The sequence below is a fragment of the Zophobas morio genome, unplaced genomic scaffold (assembly GCF_036711695.1).
Source record: "Zophobas morio isolate AGI-343-1 ecotype UQ-CSIRO unplaced genomic scaffold, CSIRO_AGI_Zmor_V1 ptg000044l, whole genome shotgun sequence".
In the NCBI taxonomy this organism is placed as follows: Eukaryota; Metazoa; Arthropoda; class Insecta; order Coleoptera; family Tenebrionidae; genus Zophobas; species Zophobas morio.
In genome coordinates this window covers 5,391,702-5,414,194 of record NW_026972149.1, presented here as the reverse complement: position 1 = coordinate 5,414,194, position 22,493 = coordinate 5,391,702, and the positions used below count along the sequence as shown (strand labels likewise).

At 37.2% G+C, this 22,493-nt stretch overlaps 4 protein-coding genes across 6 annotated transcripts; 1 reads left to right on the top strand and 3 right to left on the bottom strand.

Moving 5' to 3' along the window:
- The first annotated feature begins 245 nt into the window (after nucleotides 1–245).
- On the top strand, nucleotides 246–3,831 carry LOC135141561 (uncharacterized). Of its 2 annotated transcripts, none has more exons than XM_064072776.1 (3): nucleotides 246–787; nucleotides 1,510–1,739; nucleotides 2,410–3,831. In XM_064072776.1, exons 1-3 carry the CDS (start codon nucleotides 541–543, stop codon nucleotides 2,554–2,556), a joined length of 624 nt encoding a protein of 207 aa, XP_063928846.1. In that variant the 5' UTR covers nucleotides 246–540; the 3' UTR covers nucleotides 2,557–3,831. The 2 variants fall into 2 exon arrangements, with proteins under 2 accessions (XP_063928846.1, XP_063928845.1); XM_064072775.1 differs by having other exon boundaries at nucleotides 250–787; nucleotides 1,510–1,793.
- A 9,583-nt stretch (nucleotides 3,832–13,414) lies between these two features.
- On the bottom strand, nucleotides 13,415–14,739 carry LOC135141691 (uncharacterized). The gene is made up of 3 exons (XM_064073001.1): nucleotides 14,636–14,739; nucleotides 14,259–14,582; nucleotides 13,415–14,210 (listed from the first exon to the last, which is right to left on the bottom strand). The coding sequence occupies exons 1-3, from the start codon at nucleotides 14,734–14,736 to the stop codon at nucleotides 13,460–13,462; spliced, it is 1,176 nt and encodes a 391-aa protein (XP_063929071.1). The 5' UTR covers nucleotides 14,737–14,739; the 3' UTR covers nucleotides 13,415–13,459.
- A 336-nt stretch (nucleotides 14,740–15,075) lies between these two features.
- Nucleotides 15,076–17,443, bottom strand: LOC135141566 (uncharacterized). Its single transcript, XM_064072783.1, has 3 exons — nucleotides 17,148–17,443; nucleotides 16,088–16,286; nucleotides 15,076–15,372 (listed from the first exon to the last, which is right to left on the bottom strand). The coding sequence occupies exons 1-3, from the start codon at nucleotides 17,341–17,343 to the stop codon at nucleotides 15,246–15,248; spliced, it is 522 nt and encodes a 173-aa protein (XP_063928853.1). The 5' UTR covers nucleotides 17,344–17,443; the 3' UTR covers nucleotides 15,076–15,245.
- A 1,968-nt stretch (nucleotides 17,444–19,411) lies between these two features.
- Nucleotides 19,412–22,262, bottom strand: LOC135141819 (uncharacterized). Of its 2 annotated transcripts, none has more exons than XM_064073293.1 (4): nucleotides 21,948–22,262; nucleotides 21,649–21,901; nucleotides 21,146–21,281; nucleotides 19,412–20,846 (listed from the first exon to the last, which is right to left on the bottom strand). In XM_064073293.1, the coding sequence occupies exons 2-4, from the start codon at nucleotides 21,869–21,871 to the stop codon at nucleotides 20,675–20,677; spliced, it is 531 nt and encodes a 176-aa protein (XP_063929363.1). In that variant the 5' UTR covers nucleotides 21,872–21,901; nucleotides 21,948–22,262; the 3' UTR covers nucleotides 19,412–20,674. The 2 variants fall into 2 exon arrangements, with proteins under 2 accessions (XP_063929363.1, XP_063929365.1); XM_064073295.1 differs by having other exon boundaries at nucleotides 21,649–21,879.
- Between the last annotated feature and the right edge of the window lie 231 nt (nucleotides 22,263–22,493).

Genomic DNA, 22,493 nt, shown 5'->3' with positions numbered 1-22,493 from the left:
AAGCTTGATTTTCGTTAATTGAGCTTATCAACGTGAAAACGTATCAGAACAAAGGCGCGTATTCGTCGCTCTGTTGACATCGATAATAGTGGCAATGTGAGAAAATGCACAACAATTGCACTATAGGCTCATATAGGAGAACAAAAATATATGCAATACCGTTAAATCACGTCGTCACCGAGTCAAGGTTTTTAAAAATATCGTGTACCTCGCGGAGAAAGAAGAGGGGGGGGGGATGGCCGTATATTCGCAATCGGTTCGCTTGACACTTATTTCGGCGAGCTATTATTGTATTTTTGGTGTATTCACGTTCGAAGTGTAGCCAGAGCGACGTAATATTTGACCAATATTAAGCAGCGTTTTTGGTAGACACGCCTATGTCGTACGTCTATTGGTTGTCGGCCGGGTCTGAGTTTTGTGTTCTATAGCCGTGTGTTTTGGGGGTAAGATCCCGTGCTGCACGCTAAATGTGACGGTGGAACAGGCAGTCTATCATCTGATAGCTTTGTGTCGCCTAGGCAAGCACCTAAGCTGCAGTCGATGTCGGAGTGTGAAGCAGTTCGGGTGTGTTACTACAATCCTGGCGCACACCGCCTCGTGTTCACTTGTTGTGTTTTGTGTTACGTAATTGTATTTTGTTATCGACAGTTCTTTGAGGGTTTTCTTTCCATAATGGCAGTTCCGTTCGCCCTGCCGGAGGACGAGATAAACAATCTTATAGTAGCAGTGATATTTATCTTGTCGCAGACTCGTCTTCAGAGGACGGAGGAGACTCGTGAGCTCCAAGGTAAGTTTGATGGTGTAAGCTTTGCGTGGGACGGCACGTTTCGGTGGTGACTGTGGCTAAAGCTAAGTGTTCAGTGTTTGGCAGTGCAAGAAGTCGGACTTGGGGACCTGTTGCTTGGATCCGCGTCGTCTTCGTTTAGGTTCAGGGTCGGCCGTGAGACGATTGCTTGCTTAGCTTCTCGATGCTTTCCCGATACCCCCACGGTGAGAGTCGTTGACACGGGGAAACGGGACAAAATCGTGCAAAATCACGTTCACGCCGCAATCGGGGAAAAGTCAGGAAGCGCCTCTTCACTTTATGGATATAAATAGTAAGACCGTGAAGTGATGAGCGATTAGAAATGTCGCGATTAAACGGGAATATTTATTTAAGGGTGCTAATTACGCAATTATGCTCAAAAAAAAAAACCAATACACCGTCCCATTTTCTCGGTACTTCAAGTCAGGCACGTTGTTCCTCATTTTTTCTCGGAGCATGCGAATGGTACAGCGGTCTTGTTTGAGTGATTATGCTCAAGTAAATAAATATTGTGAAATAAGCCTTTTACGAGTGGCCTTGCAATTCGCAACGTGTATGCAATCGATACCTACGTAGTAGCAAACAGCTGTGTGCAGCAAGCAATATGGTCGCGTACGCGCCAAATACCTCGGGCTTGTTCACTTGTGCAGAACGGCAATTAGCAGTCTCAACAAGTCGTGATTTTGATTTGGTATTTGTTGCAGAGTGTATGGAACAACTCGTGAGACTTCTTGTAGAAGAACTTGAACGAAGATCGCGTTCTTCCGAATACGATAATCAGCTCAGGCAGACGCTGTTACTTCTTCGTCAATCACTAAATCAGTTGACGCCGACTTTGGCCAGGATATCATCAAGAAGATCGAATTTTGAGTCCTGTTGCGATGACTGTAAGATATCCCTTCACGAAGACTGTGCGACGGAAGACTGCAGTCAGGTTGGTCTCGTTCCTCGAAAGGTTGTCGACGACGAATCGTCCGCGATTTTGAAGGTGGGTGCGTGTCAGATCTGCTGCTTTTGGCTATCGACACTTCGCCAAATTTTATAACATTTCTGCACTCACCCAACACTACTTAAAAACGATCTCAAGATTATCGTTCTAGGGACTTGGGATTGTTTGCTAACTCTATTTTCTGTTCTACTACACACTGACCTAACTAATTAATTAAGTTCCTTCAACTAACTCCGTAATACTATGTTGGGATTCAGATCCCGTATCATTCAATTATGCGCACACATGTTAATACAAGCAACACATAATGCAACAACACAAAACAAGACAAACCCTTTCACTTTGCGCAATCCGCTTTGTCAGTTTTAAATGCGGTCGAATATGCAACCAACATTACGGATTTGCATAACGTTAGTGTAAATCTTATCCAGTTACCCTGTATTTATTTCTCAGCACGGAACAGACCTCGGGCAATTATGTTGGTTGCGAAATATATCTTTTTGCTTTGTGTGTTCGCTTTTTATAATTGTCGATCATTACCGTCATTAGTCTACCTAAACCTTGAAATGTCCCTTTATAGCGATAATTAAAACGTTAAATACATATATCTTGGTGTGTTAGAGTTTAGTTAGATTTTTGTACTTTCTTGTTACAGGGGGACGTGCAAGAGAAGCAAGAGTTTGTGCAGGAAGAGAGTTTGTTTGCGCGATTCGTGCCCAGAGTGCGAAGGACGTTTTGGACGGCAGTACCCCTAATATGTATGGTGGGCTGGCACCTGTTCCAGATTAGTTATTCCATGTAGATTAAGCGATGTACGTAGGTCATTTGCGCACTGCCTGTGTTATGTGTGTTGTCCAAAGAGGAGCAAAACAAATCAAAGAATTGATCTCATTTAGTACGAAAGCGTACTCTCAGGAATTTTTATATGGTATTTGATTTGAGAAGAGAAATAATTTGTAAATTAATGTGTACATATGCATAAAGATTCTAAAGTTGGATTCAGTATAGCCAAAGATTGAATGGTGCCAAAAGGCCTGAGTTAAGCAGGTGGGCGGGACGTCGTCCCTTTGTTCGCTTTCGCTACCATGAGTCTGACTGTACTGTAGTAAGTTAAGTGTGGAGCAGCACTGCAGCAGTCTGGTCAGGTCTGGTTCTGGTTGCAGTCGGCTGCCCTAAGGTTTTCAAATGATCTCCGTAGTTAGAATAGCCCGGTGCGGCGAAAGCTGGACACGTGCCGATCCAAAGTGCCGATCAGCCCGCACCTGAATTGTAAATATTCGCGTAGGCCGGCTATTCTTCAACACCGGCCAGCTACAGCTTTTTTACTTTTTTTTTACATATTATATAGGAGCTCGTGTACATACATAAATACTGATATTTTTAAATGAATTTAAAGCAATTGTAACTAGTTTAGCTTAGTAGTAGGTAGTTTTAGTACGTTGCGCCCGCTGTAGATGGCTCTTCAAAGCGTCTCTGTGATTTGCCGAAGAGGCAATTTTTTGTGCTTTTGAGCACTTCAATCCTGTTAATTGATCTCTGAATACATTTTGTCAAAATGTTTTTGTTCGTAGTTATTATACTCCCTAGTCAGTATAGTAGTTTATTTAAGTGTTGACTAGGTTTTTTGATTATTATTATTTCGTAAATTCTAGAACTAGTATGTTATTGTTTAGTTGTTTTTATGAACTGATAATGCCATATGTTCTTAATTATGATGTAAATGTATTATGTTCGCCTTGTATATTACCTGATCTGAGCTGGACCAAGCCGGCCACCGAGGCCCATTGTGTGATATTAAAAGCCCTCGGCAGACCAATAAACCAATTCAGTTAGAATTGCTTATGTATTATATTTTTATTTCAAATAAATGTCATAAGTTTTATACATGTTTATAAACATATATCTATATAATATTCTATTTTTTGTGAAGTATGGAAAACTATACGTTGCGGCGAATTATGCAGCCAGTCTAATGTATACCATACTCACATCTACTCCCGATGGTCTTTCACTTGTAACTTTTTCACTTTTATATAGTTGATTTGAAATAAATATAAATATTGAAAATTTGAAAAAACTTTTATCTCTTCCACCTAACTCCTAATTCACGCAGTGGTCTCGCCGCTATCCGCAGTGGTTATGTATCGCTCGATAAAAATAAACAATTCAAGAGGTCTACTTAACCGCGAACAATTTAAAAACATAAACAGCACATTGGATGCTCGTCTTTCAAAGTAATGGTGTTAATTTCTAACAAAATAAACACGACGACTGTTCGAGATGGCGACATGTGTTGCAATGTGTTGTTTTCTCATCTCTAACCGACCAGATGACCGTTTTGTCTTTCAATCACTCCCAAACTAGATTAATATCTAGAACTCATAACAAAACGTACCGTCGTGCCTGCAGTTTTAAGTTTCGTATTACAACCATAACACAAAATCTTCCATGGTAGGTAAGTAAATTCCAGTTCTATTCAACGATTAGCCTGAGGTGGTCATACTTTAATGGTTAATAAATTACAACGCATTTGCTAAATGTAACATTAACCATAATAGTAATCGTGATAATATACAACGTTTTGTTGTCGACCCGACTCTCTTTTTCAATCAAATTAGGACAGACCGTGCTTGACTCCCAAGTATTTTCATTTTGGTGGGTCTGATATTGCTTCTCGGCCTTTCAAGTGCGTAATATTGGAATATCTAAAAATACGTACTGAAACGTAAATGGACTGTCGGTAGAATCAACTTGCTCAACCGGAAAGTTACAAGTATATCGGTTAAAATTAAACATCCGAATACGTCTGCAACTATTGAAAATGTTATACACTGTAGACAAACAAATCTTTCGGTTTTGGTATTCACTGTATACCAACGCGGTGGAGATTTGGTTCGGTTAGAGCATCTGACCTTGAATCCCAGACGGCTTGACGCCCGAACATTTACGTGACTGATGTTGCAACTGAACACAGCCAGGCAAATTTGATATTTTTTACTAAATAATATCTACTGAACCGTAGAGTCGTAAATCTTTCACGGAACAGAATTAACGACAGTCGAAAAAGCCCATTATACAAGTCATTATCTTCACAAAATTTGTTTATCACTCCTGCTGCTCCTTCGTGTCAAACACAATTAAACCGCAATCTTTGGATTTCCACTGCTATTTACATATATGCAAAAGGTTTCATGGAGAACAATAGCGGAGTGTCATCATAGCACTGGCAATAATTAATCAGCAAATAGTGTGTGGTTGACTGATACAAAGTGCCCATTTCCATCATCTAATTATTCTTGACAAGTGTGATAACCCTTTGGGTTACTGTGTTTGATAGGTGCTATGTAAATAATCCACGCCAAAAAACAATTAACAAGAGCACTGTTGAAAGAAATACGCTCTGCGCGGTTCCTTCAAGTGCTCGAGATTATTATACTACCATTCAACACGTTCTGGTCGAACAGACATTTAGAAGTACCTCGACAATCAGCATCCCCTTTTGTGTAGATTGATACCCACTGCACTGAAATTTAATTTAGTTATGATATTTTTCGCTTGCATTCATCAAATTAAGGGTTAGATCTTATTAGAGAACGAGTGTACATCGGTTGAAAAAAGATAGATCGTGTTGATTGGTACACTCGTTTAAAAAAAAATTGACTTTAAAATGATTCATGACTAACCCTAATAACCGGTTATCCTTTTTATGAATTTTCAATGTGTACGTTTCATTGTGACGCGTCATGCGCTGTCAAAAATTGCGTTTAATTTGACGTGGCGTGAACATAGCGTGTAGCTTACATATCGAATTAATTTTGTCACAGGGTTTAAGATTCGAGAGATGAAAATCCGTGATCCGCATAATCTAAATGGAATTGAAACCGGTGTCAATTCGAAACATTATCTCACTTCGCTCGCTTCCCCTATTGTAAAGTTAAAAAAGTATTTGGCGTTGTGCTGTGACGGATTACTGCAGGGCTTAATGTCAACATCATGATTCAAATTACAGCTATACGGTTAACCGAGGCATTGCCCATTCTTTTATCGACATCTAGTCTTACGCATCTAACCAAGGGTTGAATGCTAAATTACAGAGTGAAAGGCGTTCATTTTCGCAACGTATGCATTGTGTCTCGTTAGAGAGCTATATCACAAGTAATGATACACCACTCGGTAAAGTCACACAAGCAAGTCTTACTCTTTAAGAAAACGAAAGTTTAATTGTCTAGTTCAATGGTCTCATTCAAAAGTGTTAAAGGGGTAATTCTAACCACATTTTTGTTTCTTAACTATAAAATTAATGAGGTGGTATTAAACAAGTATCGACAACAGTATCTCTGTTCATCTCACTCGTCTCCAACGTGATGAACTGATGATCAATTTTCTCTCACTTGGGTTAAAATTCGTAATCACATTGCGTGCCCACTCTGCTTACAACAATTGCATTGTATTAACTGTTGCAACGTGGGTGTAAGAATGCGTAATACATGAAGCAAACAACATTTGATTGTTTCATGTAGTCCGCACAATCCCCCATTATCTTGTATCTGTTTTTGACACGTGACTTAAAAGGGGATGCTGGCGAGAACAATCATTTGATTTGGAGTTACTCATCTTTTTAATCTTTTTATTTTCTTTTCCTATTCGGTTCGCGTCGCAGTTTAGGGTGCCTGCGAATTAATTTTCTATATGGATTTTTTGTCGACTTGATTTTACGCGTTAGCGACACTTATTCTTCCATCAAAAATACATCAACATCATTTATCACGATCACGGATAATGAAGATATATAAAAAACGGTCTTAACCAAACCTTGAAGTCTTTTGGCAGCACTGCTTGTTTGTACACGTCCGTGTTCTCAACTCAATTCAATATCTATAAGTATGTATCCGTTTTGTCCGGGATCGCTACGAACTACACAGCGAGTAATTTTCAAGAATTGTATCTGCTTTTATGCCAAACCGCTGCACGAAGGACCTGTGGCTCGATTCCCGACCAAGCCGGAGCACCTTGCCCCGGGCTGTTTGTGTCCGTTCTGAGTGTTTGAGAAAGTGGTGGTTGGCCTTGTCCGTAGGGGGTGCACACTTAGACCCACACATTAAAAAAATCGGCCATCACAATGTAAAAAGGGACCTGCTTAAAACTTAAAGCGGTTAAAGTACTACTGTAGCATAAAACAGTTCGGGACGTGAGTTTACCGCAACCGCACACTGCTAAAAAACATGCTTTTTATGCAAGGCAATCTCTTGTCCGTGGAATCAAGTCTTTAATTTGCCGGACAGATGACTTCTATTATAATACATTATGTAACTTAAACCGCTTGATCGTTGTGTCTAGGACGAATGACAAGCTTACATTTATTCATCGATAATAGGTATTTAATACCGAGTAGGAGGGGTTTTGAATATGTCTTATAGTCTTTCTGTCAGGTCAAGTCAGGTTAGTTCGGGTCAGGTCAGGTTAGGTCCGTTCTGTCAGGTCAGGACAAGTCAGGTAAGGTCAGGTCAGGTCAGGTTGCTTCTAGAATATAACAGAGTAGGCCCATGTTTCCGTCTATATTTTAAAAAGAAAAGTTGTCTGTGTGCGAAATAATATGCTTCCTTACTTGTGGTTTATTAATCTAGCCTTATTTTTAATACTGTTCATGTAAGTTTTTGCAAAACACTCAAATTGGTAAAAAAAAATTCCTATTTATTTTGTAGGCCAAAGAGTCAATTGCTTTAGGCATGATTTTGCCCCAAAAATAGGCTAAACCCCGTGTATGCGCAGAATCAAGTTAATTTAGAACCCGAGTCAGCGCACAAATTCAAATTTTCCAGCCAAAAGTGGCCTATAACCCAAGCATGCGCAGAATCAAATGGCCAGAACCCTGCGCACGCTAAAAAAAGTGGCTTAGAACCCTCAACATATAATTACTATGTATCCCTAAACAGAATTTATCTGTTTACCTAAAATTTTGGAATGTTTACAAAAGCAGTTGTACATGTAATTTTTTTATTTTCCTGATTGAAAAAGTCTTGAATGCCGTAGTGTTTTTTTTAATTCGGGAGACTCTTGGGTGTTTTATTTTGGCTTTTGGGAGCCCATGGACATTTTTTTTGGTAAATTAGTTAAAACAATTTTGGGGGACTTTGGTGTTCTATTTTTGGAAAATTCTAACCTGACCTCTTTTGAGTTAATTTTGGGACCCGTTTTTTTTTGAACAATTTAAAACAATCTTGAGGTTCCTGCTTGGAAAAAATTTAAAAGTGCTTTGGAGCCTGTAGTGTCTTTTCTTATAATAATTTAATTAAATTTTTTAGAGAATAAATCATTTGCTAAAATCAGTCTTATCTTAGCAGGTACTAGCCCCGCCCACCCACAATTAGTTTTAATAGGTTTAACTTTTTCCTACAGAGTCTTTCATAAGCAAGCAAAAGCCCCGCCCACTTACCCTCTCTTCATTCCAGTGACTACTCTAAATATTGTTTAGTTCTATCTTAGCAAGTTTTAGCCCCGCCCACTCACCCTTTTGTACCATTTGCTTAAAATTTATTTCTTATTTCAGAAGAAAAGAAAAAGAGAACGGGTGGGTGGGTGGGGCTAGGTTTAACTTTTTCCCACAGAGTCTTTTATAAGCAAGCAGAAGCCCTGCCCACCCACCCCAATTTGATTCCAGTGATTACTCTTAATATTGTTCAGTTATTTACTAAAATCAGTCTTATATTAACATATAATAGCCCCGCCTAGCTGCCCTCTATTTTGTGAGAAGGCATGTAATTTGCTATAGTTAACCCCGCCCACCCACCCGTTTTTACAACAATCCTTTTCATAATTTTAAAAAATATTTACTTTTAAATTTAAATAATAAACAATTTCATGTTATATAAACCTGGGTAGAATTTGATATGCTCTATTTTGCGACGTAATATACGTAAATATAGCAACAAATAATTTAATTTTAATAAAAAGATTCATAGTCTGAAGAACCGCAAGAAAATTTAATTGAAAGTGCTTTTTCTACAGTCTCGAGGCACCATCTGGTCAGTTTTTTTTTATTTAAGTGCATTTGTAATCAGTTTATTCAAATTTTAAATTTGTTAATTTTTTCTGTTGAACAATAAATTTCGCCTTCTTTCTGCGGCAATAAATTTTAGTAACTTATCAGATACTACATGAAAATGGAGGGTGGATGGGCGGGGCTAGTACTTCCTAAGATACGACTGATTTTGGCAAATGACATACCTTCTAAGAACATAAAGAGCGGGTGGGTGGGGCTAGTATTTGTAAAGATAAGGCTGATTGTGACAAATGTACCCTCTAAGAAAATAAAGGGCGGGTGGGTGGGGCCAGTATTTGTAAAGATAAGACTGATTTTGGCAAAAGTACATTCTAAGAAAATAAAGGGGGGGGGGGGGTGGGCTGGGCCAGTATTTGTAAAGATACGAGTGATTTTGGCAAATGGCATACCCTCTAAGAAAATAAAGGGGCGAGTGGGTGGGGCTAGTATTTGTAACGATGGGATTGATTTTGGCAAATGACATACCTTCTAAGAAAATAAAGGGCGGGTGGTTGGGGCTAGTATTTGTAAAGATAAGACTGATTTTGGCAAATGGCATACCCTCTAAGAAAATAAAGGGAGGGTGGGTGGGGCTAGTATTTGTAACGATGAGACTGAGTTTGGCAAATGACATAGCTTCTAATAAAATAAAGGGCGGGTGGGTGGTACTAGTATTTGTAAAGATAAGACTGATTTTGGCAAAAGTACCCTCTAAGAAAATAAAGGGGGGGTGGGCTGGTCTAGTATTTGTAAAGATAAGACTGATTTTGGCAAATGGTATACCCTCTAAGAAAATAAAGGGCGGGTGGGTGGGGCTAGTATTTGTAACGATGAGACTGAGTTTGGCAAATGACATACCTTCTAAGAAAATAAAGGGCGGGTGGGTGGGGCTAGTATTTGTAAAGATAAGACTGATTTTGTCAAAAGTACCCTCTAAGAAAATAAAGGGGGGGTGGGCTGGTCTAGTATTTGTAAAGATAAGACTGATTTTGGCAAATGGTATACCCTCTAAGAAAATAAAGGGCGGGTGGGTGGGGCTAGTATTTGTAACGACAAGACGGATTTTGGCAAATGACATACCTTCTAAGAAAATAAAGGGCGGGTGGGTGGGGCTAGTATTTGTAAAGATAAGACTGATTTTGGCAAAAGTACCCTCTAAGAAAATAAAGGGTAGGGTGTGCTGGCCTAGTACTTGCTAAGATAAGACTGATTTTGGCCAATGGTATACCCTCCATGAAAATGGAGGGCGGGTGGGCGGGGTTAGTATTTGCTAAGTTAAAACTGAACAATATCAAGAGTAGTCACTAGGATGAAGAACAGGTGTAGAAAAAAACTTAACCCAGCCCATCCTCCCCCCATGTCTTTTCTCCATTTCACTGACTTATTTTATTTATTGTAAAATGGGAACTGAATTGTAGAATCTAAGATTTAAAACAAAGCCAGAAGTGACCCCGTTTTTATTCACTAACGTCCCTACTTACATAACAATTGTCAGACTTTTGGGTATTTTTCACAGTTGTGACGTCAACAAAATTTTGCACTGAACACCTGTCAGCTGGACAAAAGGATCAAAAAGCCGCCACTAAATATATTTTCTAGTGTCCAAATTTTATTTATTTATTCACAATTCAAGCTGTCATTTAAGCAGTCATTTTTGCAATATTTTTAAGATTAACAAAAGATTTTCAAATTGAATATTTCGAAAATCTTTCTCTGACACATGCAAGATTTTTGGAATCAACAGTCGAACTCTATACTCTAGATTTTTTTGTAAATTTTTAGGCAACTTTTTCAAAACCTCAATTCCCATAGCTCCACCCCTATGAATTTGTTTTTGCAGATTTCAACTTTTCGGGTGGTTTTTTCGAAAATTACTACCATTTTTCCAGAATTGCGTAATGAAATTTGGCAAATTTTAAGATAAAAAAAAAAATTGAATTTTTACGTGAATTTTTCGAAAAAGTTTCATACATTTTTTGAATCGGTAGGTATGTCGAAGTCAAAGTCCCAGAATTATTTATGAATTATTAAACAACTTGTTCGAAAATTACCTAAAGACGTTTTCCTGTAGACTTCAACCTTTAGAAGTTATTTTTGGTACATTTGTTTCGAAAATTTCCACAATTTCCACCATTTTTTAAGAATCACCCAATGAAATTTGGCAAGTTCTAAGATTCTTTAAAAAAATTGATTTTCAAAAAGGATATGTATTTTCAAAATATTTCTCTGGACTATAAACACACTATACTTTTTGAATCAGCACGTCGGAATCTATATACCTGATTTTTTAGCGAATTTTTGCAAAACTTTTTCAAAAACTCAATTTTTCCATACTCTGTCCTAAAATTTTCGAGGGATTAGTGAACATTTACTTTCGGTGTCCAAAAGTGTTTACCGGAAACCCCTCAGGGTTATAACACTTATATCGATGATTTACAACGCTTGCCTACTAAATATGTGCACGCACGTCTGATTCATAGACACTTTGTTACAAGCAATCGGAGGAAAGAGAAATTTGTTGGTCGTTTATGACTTAGCACCGGCTTTCTACCTTTTGTAGTTGTTAATTAGAATTTTTCATTCAAGTTTCGACTGTTCTAAATAGATTTTTTTGTATTTATCTTTTCTTGTAGACCCAGTATTTATTCCGGGCTCTAAAATCTAAAATATATAATCTAACGATTAGAATCTTTGAATTGAAATTTCATCACTTCTCGACCTGACTTACCATTTACAACATTTATGTTGCAGTCCCGTATTGAAACTGAAATTCTTCATTTCTTCAAGCTTCCAGATAGACTTCTTCAGGTACCTACTGCTTTTTGATATCTAAATCAATAAAACGTGTCCATATTTTTTCTTTTTTAATCTCACTTAACCGTCGAATAGTATTATCTCCTTTACCGGCGATCTTTACCATCCTCTCTGGAGGTCCCAATCTATGACTTTTTTAAAAAGGGTTTTGCTGGCGCCATTGCGTAGATAGAACTTTGAGTTTACGACAGGTAAACAACATAAGACAAGGTTGACGTTACTAAGTAGTCAAACGTAGCGAGAGTTTCCTAACCTTACTTTTAGTATGTAAATTTAAGAATCCTGCTACGTCACGTTAATTGAACGAGGAGACTTGACACTCTCTGACACGAGATATGAATTTGTGAAGTTTGGATTTATTTTAACAAATTGCTTTTCGTTTCTGTCCCCTTTCTGTTTAAAATTGCGTGTAACTAATTCGCGACAGCATTAAACGGGTGAATATGATAATAGAGAAGTGAGTGATAAGAAGGCGGTGGCATATACAGAGTGGGTGTGTGTGAGACATTAAGAGGGTGTCTGTTATTTTGCTAGAGAGTGCCCGTCAGTTCGTCTTCGCTTGTCTTTTGCCTATATCATGACATATCACGCCTCCTTACAAGGGTTCTCTACGAAAATGACGTTTCCATCACCATAATAATGCAGCCTTCTTTGTTAAACAAGTTAAAAAAATCTTCCCTTATTGCACGGATTCGTTTTGGCTAATTTCGACTTAATTGGTTTCGGTAAAACAAACAAATTTATGAGGTCTTGGGGTGGGTTTCGTATGTGTTCATTAATGGATATAGTGTGAAGCCACGTGCGGTCTTTTTTCTGCTAAAAGATAGAACCGAGGGTGTTGTTACTTGACGCTGAAACGCGTGTGTCTGTTTTTATTCCATTTGTGTTTGACCATAATCCATTGTGTGTATTAAAGCCGGATTGAGTTGATATGTGACTACTACATGTAATCTTTTCACTAGAAGCAATTGATTATTGTAGCGACTTAATCTCACAAATCTGATTTTAATCAGAGATTCCGTCAAAACGAGACTCGTTGCCAAATAATAAAGTTCAAGCTGATGTCCGCTTTTCCGAGCTGGAACGAGTTACTCGATTGCATAGTAATTGTATTTATTTTATTATTCGACTTGAGACCCGGAACGTGTCAGTAACACCACATGTCGTCATGACATTGCGTAAGGCGTGAAATTAATGGTAATTATCAGTGGAATGAACTGTCAATTCAAGGGTTTTCCCAATACAATGGGGGTGTAACAATCTGACATGTATTACTTTTCATACAACGCTGTGGCAGGGTATATCATGCTAAAATTATAGTGGGGACCCTAAAGAAATACAAAGCTCATTGTTGCAACCGCAGAACATATATAACAAATTTCTGATGAAATTCTTCAACTTTGATACAATTTCACAACGATCAAAAGACCACGTCGGCAGAAAATAATTAAGTTCTCGACTCAAAGGTTTTTCAATAATTAAAAAGCAGCAAATTGTAATTCATTGTCACGCATAGAGATGTAAAGATTTTAAATGAACGTAATAATAAGTAACGGATAACAAAAGATTCTTTGACAGTGACGAACTTCAAAGTGTATCGCAACACGTTGAATCGAACCCTCTTTCCGTTTATCCCTTAATACCATACAAATCCGTGCTTCCATATAACAGAATGGGAGCTTACCGCAGTTTTTGTCGCTGCTGTGACTATGTTCTTTTCGCAGATTTCAAGAAAATCGAAAAGATCGTAATTTACATTACACACCCAGATGCGTTTCCCTCCTTTTAAAGAAAATTTCCACAAAAATGCAAACTTTATTAAAATCGCAAACAATGAATAAATAATAGGGGTTCAAACGGGGAAACTAAATATATCTTTGTTGGAATTGAATTCTCTAACAGGAATACCCTCTGGCTCTGCGTAATAGAAACCCTCATTAGGTCTTTCATATCTAAAGCTTACGAAATTATTCTGAAGATTATAATGTTTCTGTTTATAATTTGCATCTAATTCTTCGGAATCCAACCTCAAATCTCCCGTGCCGGTCCTCACTGGAAATATTACAGGGGTGGCTGTGTGATGAGGTAGAGGCCGTTGCAAATCCAATTCATTAGAGTAATATTCGTTAATGGAAAAAGGTAATTCCTTTGGTTTCTTAAACGTAAATTCGTTAAAACGATTATCGTCCTCGTCGTCGTCTGTCGGAAAAGATAAAGTTTTCGGAAACCGGTTATACCGGTTGAAGTTGACGTCATTATCGGAGAAAACAACTGCATCATTACCCGGAACGTGCACAGGCTTGTTCTGAATCCGTTTCTGAGCAAAATTCGGTCCTTGAATATGATTTAGCAACCCGTAGCCGTGATAATTCTGGTGATGGTAATAGTTTTGGTGGGGCTTAGAATTCACCCCGTTAAAATATCTAAAAAATCCGCCATTATAGTTGTTCAAGTATTGCACCAACTTGTCGGGTTCCCGCGGGCATAGAGGGTAAGCACTCAAACACGAATCCGAGTTACCCTTAGACACGTAGCCCAAAAGTGCAGCTTTTGCAAACACGGGAACCGGGGAACCACCAGGGAGGTCTATAGATGCCAACAATCTAGAAACAGGGTTAAGTACACGATTGGTAGAAAGTGAGATGACTCACCTAATTATAGATGCCACATCAAAACTAAACGGAAGAGTAGGCAAAGAGAAACCTTGCCTACTTTTAGAAATGGTGTCCGAAGTTACTTCACAAAGCAGTCTTGGGACACATCGAAGCGCATCGTTTTTTGAAATTGTGTAAAGTACATCCATGATGTTGTGCGGGGTGTCAGGGCGAAAATATTGCGGCCTTTGCGGATAATAACTATAGCTGGGGTGATTATGTGTGAGTTTGTTAATGCACGAGAAATAATTTATGTCAGTGGTTTCATAAATACAGGGGTTACGAATTCGGCGACTTTCTATAGCGTAGTTTGTTAAGTTGCTGCAAAAATTGTCTTTACTACTAACTGACGTTGTTGGGGGGGTACAACTTACAATAGTATCTCGGTAGTCGTTTTTAGTTTGTTTTCGACTGAGAAGCATTTCGGTGCAAACACTAGTACTAGCACTAAGAGATAAAATTTAACTTTTGACATTGTGTTAACGGTTCGGTTTTGTCGAGCTACACTGAAGAGAATTTAATCATCGATCTGCTTATAAAATTTCACTACGAAGAAAGTTCAGTAGGTGGCTGGACTTACCATAAATAAAATCCCACATACTCGACGGATTTGGTCCACATTTTTCTTTTATTAATAGAAATGAAATCAGTAATTAGGTCAGAAAGTGTGAGTGCACTTGCATACTTACACCGTGACCTATTTCGTTCCCTGCTTTCAAGATTAAGTACACGGACAAGAGGCAAAGGGTGTTATACCTACGTGCGAAGGGTGATTCTTTGTATATACAACACGAACAAGGAAGCTGATTTTAATAAAAACGTTTATTGAAAATGGTATAAAAATACAACTTTAGACTAATGAAGAAACGACAATTAATAAATTATGTACAGTTAAATAATACACTTGACACCGTTTCAGACGCACTTTGACACAACGTTTTTTCTTTCAAATTAATGAAGCTGAGCAGCTTCACGAATAATCAATCAGTCGGAGCAAACACGCCCTCTTTTGGCTAACTGATTGCAAAAACGGGGTGATGCAATAAAGTCGCCTAGAAACACACTCAACAAGTAGAATTCCTTCTGTTTCTCTTTGGTCACTTTGTAGTTGCTAAAAAACACAACCTACTGAGATAATTGTTATTTTAATAAATTTATAATGAAGTCAGTAATAGGATATTGCTGTGAATTGTCATTAAACTGATACTGTCAAGCAATAACTGGGACCTTGAAGTGGTAATTGCGCGTAGTATTCAATTCCTTTTACACAAAGAATAGGACTGGTAAAAGTGAATGATACTCTCCTTGTCTACGCGACTACGGTAAGTTTTTGTTCTCTACGTGTTGCAAATATTAATAGATTACCTTAACTAGATACCGTTTTTACTACCAGTGATTAATATTTTCGCCACAGTTACATTAGAACAGTAAAATGAGTTAGTTGTTTTTGACGAATGGCAGTTTAATCAGTCCACTGATACAACTCTACAACTCCGAAGTTGCCGCGTCGAAAAACTGCTCATTAATACCACGATCGTAACTTTGAAACGTAATTTATGACGGTAATGTTCGTGAAGGAACAAAGAAAATCGATGAGAAAGAGAGATTAGTTTTACTCGCGAACATCACTTGAATAAGACATTTGCATAATGTTAATATTAAGATAATTTTTATACAATTTAATATCTCATAATTTAGGGGCGAAATAATAGAACGGGAAACGAAACCCCGAGAAAAAAGATAAAAGCTTTAACGAACTCCTCCAAATACGAAAATTGTTTTCTCAACAAAATGAAATGAAACCTTGTTCGTTTTTATTTATTTACCTGAAGATCTCGTCCCAATCGACGACCATTTCTCGCCTGCCTTTGCTCTTACTAGCCTTGTCTGCGTGATGTAAACAAACTTTTGGGTAAATGCAGACAGTTTCTCCGAGTTCTAAAACTAATCTTTTCTCGGCTTCAATCATATCGATCATGTCGTCCTGAGATGTGATTGCCCTTCGAGCGCGACCGGAATAGGTTTCTGTTAGGAAAGATTATTTCATTTTAGAGAGAAAAATCAAACCATAGTACAATTGTACTACTGCAGTTGTCACTAAACTCGGCTTTTACTGATTTTAAACATAATTCATGTTCATTGTATGCGCTATTACTTGAGTTGGAGAAATTTCGAATTTGAACTTTTAAAATGAGTGTGTTTTCCCACTGATTATAATCATGTGTACATGCCATGAGACGCCATTTTTTTATTACCAGTGATAATTGGTATCATCAGGATACTTACTTCATCGTCAGTTACAAAATCTAAATTGTATAATTATATAATTGCCAACGACACATGTGATTATTTTCCACTAATAATTGTGTTAGTTTTTACAACGTTGTGTTATTTATTTTTACGCAAACCATATTTTGTCAAAAATTCGTATGAAAATCCATAATTTGCCGTTATGCCGTGCTCGATCACCATGCGACACTACAAAATGTCATTTTAAACCATGCGATGAAAACATAACCCAGAACTGGTTTTTGCGTGACCATATTGTCTGTGTTCATTGCACCGAATTTCTCATTCACACACAAGGTCGGAAATATTTGCGATATGACGCCTTTTGTCTATGGTTTTTTTTCAAAAGAACGTCGCAATCTTCAATGTGCGAAGATTAGAAAGCATTACTAATATAAGCGTTTGAGTAAACAACAGCAATTAATTGGTGAAAAAATGAACGCATGTGCTACTTGAAATTCGAAAGGAATGAAAATTCAAATGACCACGTTTTCTTGTGCAATATGATAAATTTTAAATAAATGTAGTTTCAACATTCACTCTCCATTTTAAGATTAAAACCAACTACAACAAGGTGAAACAAAAATTAATACTTACTCGGGTTTAGGGAATAGGCCAACTTTTTCACAAAATTGGACAATCTAACCGCTATTATTATCACTGGGAATCCGACGAGCTCCACTGGTAATTCGAACGCTGGTTGCTGTGCGGCCGTGGGGTTGGTTTCTTCCAGTATTATAAGCGAACAGTAAAAAAATACATAGGTAAGAAATACCAACGATAACGTTTTCATCTTGGCAGCCGCTAAAAACACCGAAACTAGTAATGGACTTGAAAACTTCTGCTGACTAGACGTGTATGAGTGAAAGTGGCCACCACTCCTTCACTTTAAGAACATTTAGCTGGTAGATAATGTTTAATATTCCTAAAGAGAGGCTACGCAATCGAAAGTGAAATGTATATCCATATCAAAGAATAAGTTAACCGCGGAATTTAAATTTTAAATTTGCGCTTTCAAAGCTCGTAAACCATCACGGTTTCTATTTTAAAAGCTGGATACAGTTAATATAGTCTGCAGTGAGGTTTTCAGGTCAGTGCTGCGTAGAGGATTAATTCTGATGTAATATAAATTTTAGATTTAGCAATATATACAGGTGTCCCACGCACCATACAAACACCAATCAAAATTTATACATACTCCTGTACTTGTGGTGTATGAATCCGCTTTGATTGTTTACGTTTATTCGTTCGTTAGAGATTTCTGGAACACTCTGTACGTAACATATTGATTTTCAAAAAAATCCACTCCTTGGGGAGCTTTAAACACTGACGTTACGTATAATATTCACGTGCATTATACGCCTATTTGGTAATTTTCATATGCAATGACAGAATTCTATTAGATTAGTATAATTATTGCCAACGTAATAAGCCTACGTTTAACGCTTAACGCACAGCTACCATAAACCGCTGAGTTTACGATCAGGAAACAAAATACCTCTTGTTTTAATTGTTGCATAAATTGCGTATGAACGTATCGACAGATAATTATAGACACAAACGTAGTTAAAAAGTTGAAGTGGCCACATAAAAAAGTAAATAAGAAGGGCTGTGAATAACATTAAGAACTCACTGACATTAAGAATGGCAGCGAAATAAAAAAACAGGCATGGAAGAATTCTCATCATGATGATAACAAGTACTTAGGAAATAAAAGGACAATGTTTATGTCGCTAAACAACGAGTAAAAGTTATAAAAGCATTTACAAGTTACGATGGCTGCAATAAAGCGTCAGGCATATTTCAGACATAATTCATTACGCTATTTATAAAGTACCCTACTATTTGAGACCATATAGTAAACTTTGGACGCGTTTCTTTAACGTGCTAACAGTAGTTACCTCGGAAAGAATTATATCTTCACGTCTTGTAATTTGTATAAGACGAAAGTTAAAATGTCCGTACGTCAGAACGCGTAAAGTAGAAATTTTATGTTCGGACTAAACTCGATTATACAACAAAGGAACGTTACATACAAAAGCTGATTTAAGTGACCATCGCGAAAGGTTTGTTAGAAATTACTGTCTCTGAAAAAATCAAACTAGCGGTGTAGTCTAGTAAATTATTATTTTTACAGGGTCGTGGATAATGCACCATTTCGAAATAATCCTCATAAAACTGCACATATTATTTTTTTAATTGTTCTCGTTAAAATGATCTAAACATTAATCATCGTGTAACTACTGTGAGTTAGTTGACTGGATAGAGATGTTTTGAAATTGCTTTACAACTTAATGGTTATGGCTTTTATTTACGACCAACATGCAAATTTTATACCTCAGATTTTTTGTTTCAGACAATCATTTTCAAAAGAGTTAGTGTCCTTATTTTACAAATTGAGCGCTGGGTTAAAATATGATTGTGTACTTCGTTCATAACCTGACGTTTCATTATATAGAATATTCTCACGAAAGATATATATTTTTTATTGTCATGGAAGACAATAGAGTCGAGAAACTTCTAATTAATTAATATCAATCAGTAACATAAAATAAAAAAATTGTCAAATATTGGATACAATGTTATACACTAACACATCAAGTTGACCATAGAGACAAGGTCTTAGAAGATAACCCCATTATGTCAGTGATTCAAAGAAGGACGAACTGCTTATTAACAATGAATCCGACTTCCAAGACAGATGGTGAATGTAGAAAGACGGCTAAAAAGGTTAAAAAACAGAACAAGGCTTTCATGGAAATGAAGAACAAGTTCGTTAAGTAAAAAAAGTGCAATGTCTAACAAATTAAGCTTGCCGTTTTACGAATCTTTATTGATTCTTCAGGTACGTACATTTATACAAAACGTGTAATCATTTTAACAAAATATACATAATTTACAAATAGTACTAAATACATAGTGTCTTTATATAAGAACAGTCTTAACTGTAACAAAGTAATATTAATATAATAAGGTGAGTCATAAGATAAGAAGTAAAGTGAATGAAATACTGACTAGCGCGCGTGATCTGAACACAACCCTTACATCTTTAATGATTATTTACGTTATACGTTTTCATATCTATGACAATCTTAGTATAACGTTAATCAAAAAAGTTGCTAATTTATTAAGCCTATCAAGCCATAAAGTGAATAAGTTAACACAAATTCTACTACACTAAGTACATACATAGAGCTCCTTTACATTATCATATTTACAAATTACATGCACAACAGTGCAGGAACTATATTATATATTAATAGTACTTAATATAAAGTAACTAATCGCCAACAACTAAAGGTTAGTAGAAACATATTCTGACGAATATGACAGCAGATTTTCATTTTTAACATGAAAAGTGTTAATGTTAATTTGGCACTTGAATTAACATACAAAATTTTGCTCATATTCCCACTAACCACATCACAAGCGGTGTCAAAATTTGTACAAACTATTTACATAATTACTGAAATATTTGCAATTTGCCCAGCACTATAATATCACATTTTACTTAAATAAAGTTACAATTTTATCTACCACCATTGCGACATAACAGACCCATAAATGCGTTTAGGTTAGGAACGACAACGATATTGTCACATTTGACTAGTGATTCTAACCTTACTTTTTCCAAGATGGTAACGACTAACGAGTAATAAATCAGGCACGTTTTAAATGTGATCGATCGAACAGATTAGATCACTTTTATGATTGTACGTTTCTAATCAACTTAATCCTTCAAATTTTCCGACTCGGTACATTATTAATCAGAAATGAAGCATCAAGAAGTAAAAGTTTCATGTCGCATTGTCTTTGTCAATTTACTGTACTAGATTGTTACGTTGTAACTAATAATTACAAAAAGTATAGGTATACTCTTGAACAAACTGTCAATTTACATTTTCTGCTTTCTAATTTAAAGTATTGATTTTAATAACTTGTAGGACAATTAAAACTTGGTAGCAATCTATCAACACGTTAAGAATTCACACTTACGACGTCATTCATTACATTTCTACCGCCCGCCAATTTCGTCCCTATGCTCTCGCTGATTTTTTGTGAAAGTTTGGAGTCTTTGTTTTCTCAACTCAATTAACCGAACGAATCAAGCGATAAAATCCCCTTTATCGCATTCTGACTTTTTTCATCATTTGCAGTACTTGAAGACCCGGAAAAGGACACGTCGGGTAGAAATTATGGCAGCCATTTCCCTCCACTCCAGCAATTAGCTGACCCATATGTGCGGCGAAATGATATTTGGATGTCAGTTCGGCCGTCGTGCTTATCGACGTATCTCTGTAACAGATATCAAAGAAAAACGTTTTCCTCAAAATCCACGTGTACGTGGGGTTAAGTAGGGACATTACTGTAATGACTTAAGTCGCCACTCTCATAACCGGTGTTTTGGAAATTATGTAAACAAGTTGGCTCGTTATTGGTATGAGAGTCAGGTCTGGCGTGGCGAAATCATCGATGTTACTGAAGTTTATTATTACAGCAGAGTGAAAGTGAGTGTTATGTATGCTTCCGTAATAGCTTTCGTTGAGGCAAATAATGTTGTGGAAGTTTCGTATTACTAATAATTAGTTGCTTACCTAAGAAGAGACAGGAGGGACTTTTCCGATTCCGTTAGTTTGTCTTTCTGCGGCGTTGCGTTTAATTCACATATTAATTTTGGCAAGCACGCATTCTTTATGGTTTGCAAGATTTCTGACTTTAATGTTGCGGCACCTAAAAATTAAGTTATATTTAAAAACATGTCCTAGCTTAACTAGCCATTCCCGGTAGTCTATGAAATGAAACTTTACATCTTATCCTCTTTTCGCATGTAATGTGTTCTAATCAATTAATGCTTTTATAATTAGTAGTACATTATTTTAACAAGATTTTAATATGGTTTTAATGATGAATGAGTGTGTAATGGGAAATCTATATACTGTTGTCAACGTGAACTTAGGAACAGCCGGTAAGAGGTTTGCCGTTCCATTAACTTCAAGGCAAATTGTCAAAGATCTCAAGGCAGACCAGATGTAAAGTCGCTCCGTTTCTTAAAAATGGTAGTGCGTTGGATAAAAGTCAAAATGTGGCAAAAACAAACCTAAATGTTTAATGGAATCGTGTTCGATGTCAGCATCTATGTCAATCTCGGTTTTAGGGTCCCCATAACCCGGGTTCTTCGGTCGGGGCGGCACTTTTCCATTTTCGTCCGTCCTGTTCCCACCGATTAACTTATGCACGAGTCCTGAGTAATCCGTAATGATCACTAAAATAACACACACCACAAACACAATCCGTATCACGATCTTTCCAGCGGGGACCATGGTGGTAACTAATTAAAGGGACAAACAATGCTTTATTAAAGCATTGTGAGACTGAAGTGGAGATACTCTCGCTTACCTTGCAATTTCAGGTTACCCCGCTCCTACAATGGGTCGCTCGTTGATAGTGAAAGTAAAAACCCAAAACCTACAACGCAACTACCACGGCCACCGGTTAACACAGATTAATTCAGTATCTGGATATCGTAAAAGTTCCAAGTCCGTTTCCGTCTTTCTACACATCATGAACAAACGAAAGTGAAATACCTCTTACCGGTTACTGATGCCTGTTGACTTGTGTTGTAACATTATCATCGGTCGCAGAAATGGAAAACGCAAACACTACTCATCCGCAAAAACTAAACACGTCGGACGAGTGAAGTAAGACGGTCTAGATTAACAGGTACCGCGGTACGAATATCATTTCATCGGTACGACTATCCGCTCTGATTTTGTTAAAGCTAGCTCCAGATAATCCCGGTTTGATAAATGAGTCATTAACACCTGTGCAGTTCTTTGATGATTCATTCACACCTGCATGGGATGATCTTCGAGGAACTGTTGCCCTAACCCGAGGTGACCCTTATAAGGGCTAGAGAAGAGGGGAACTCTCGTTGACTGTGCT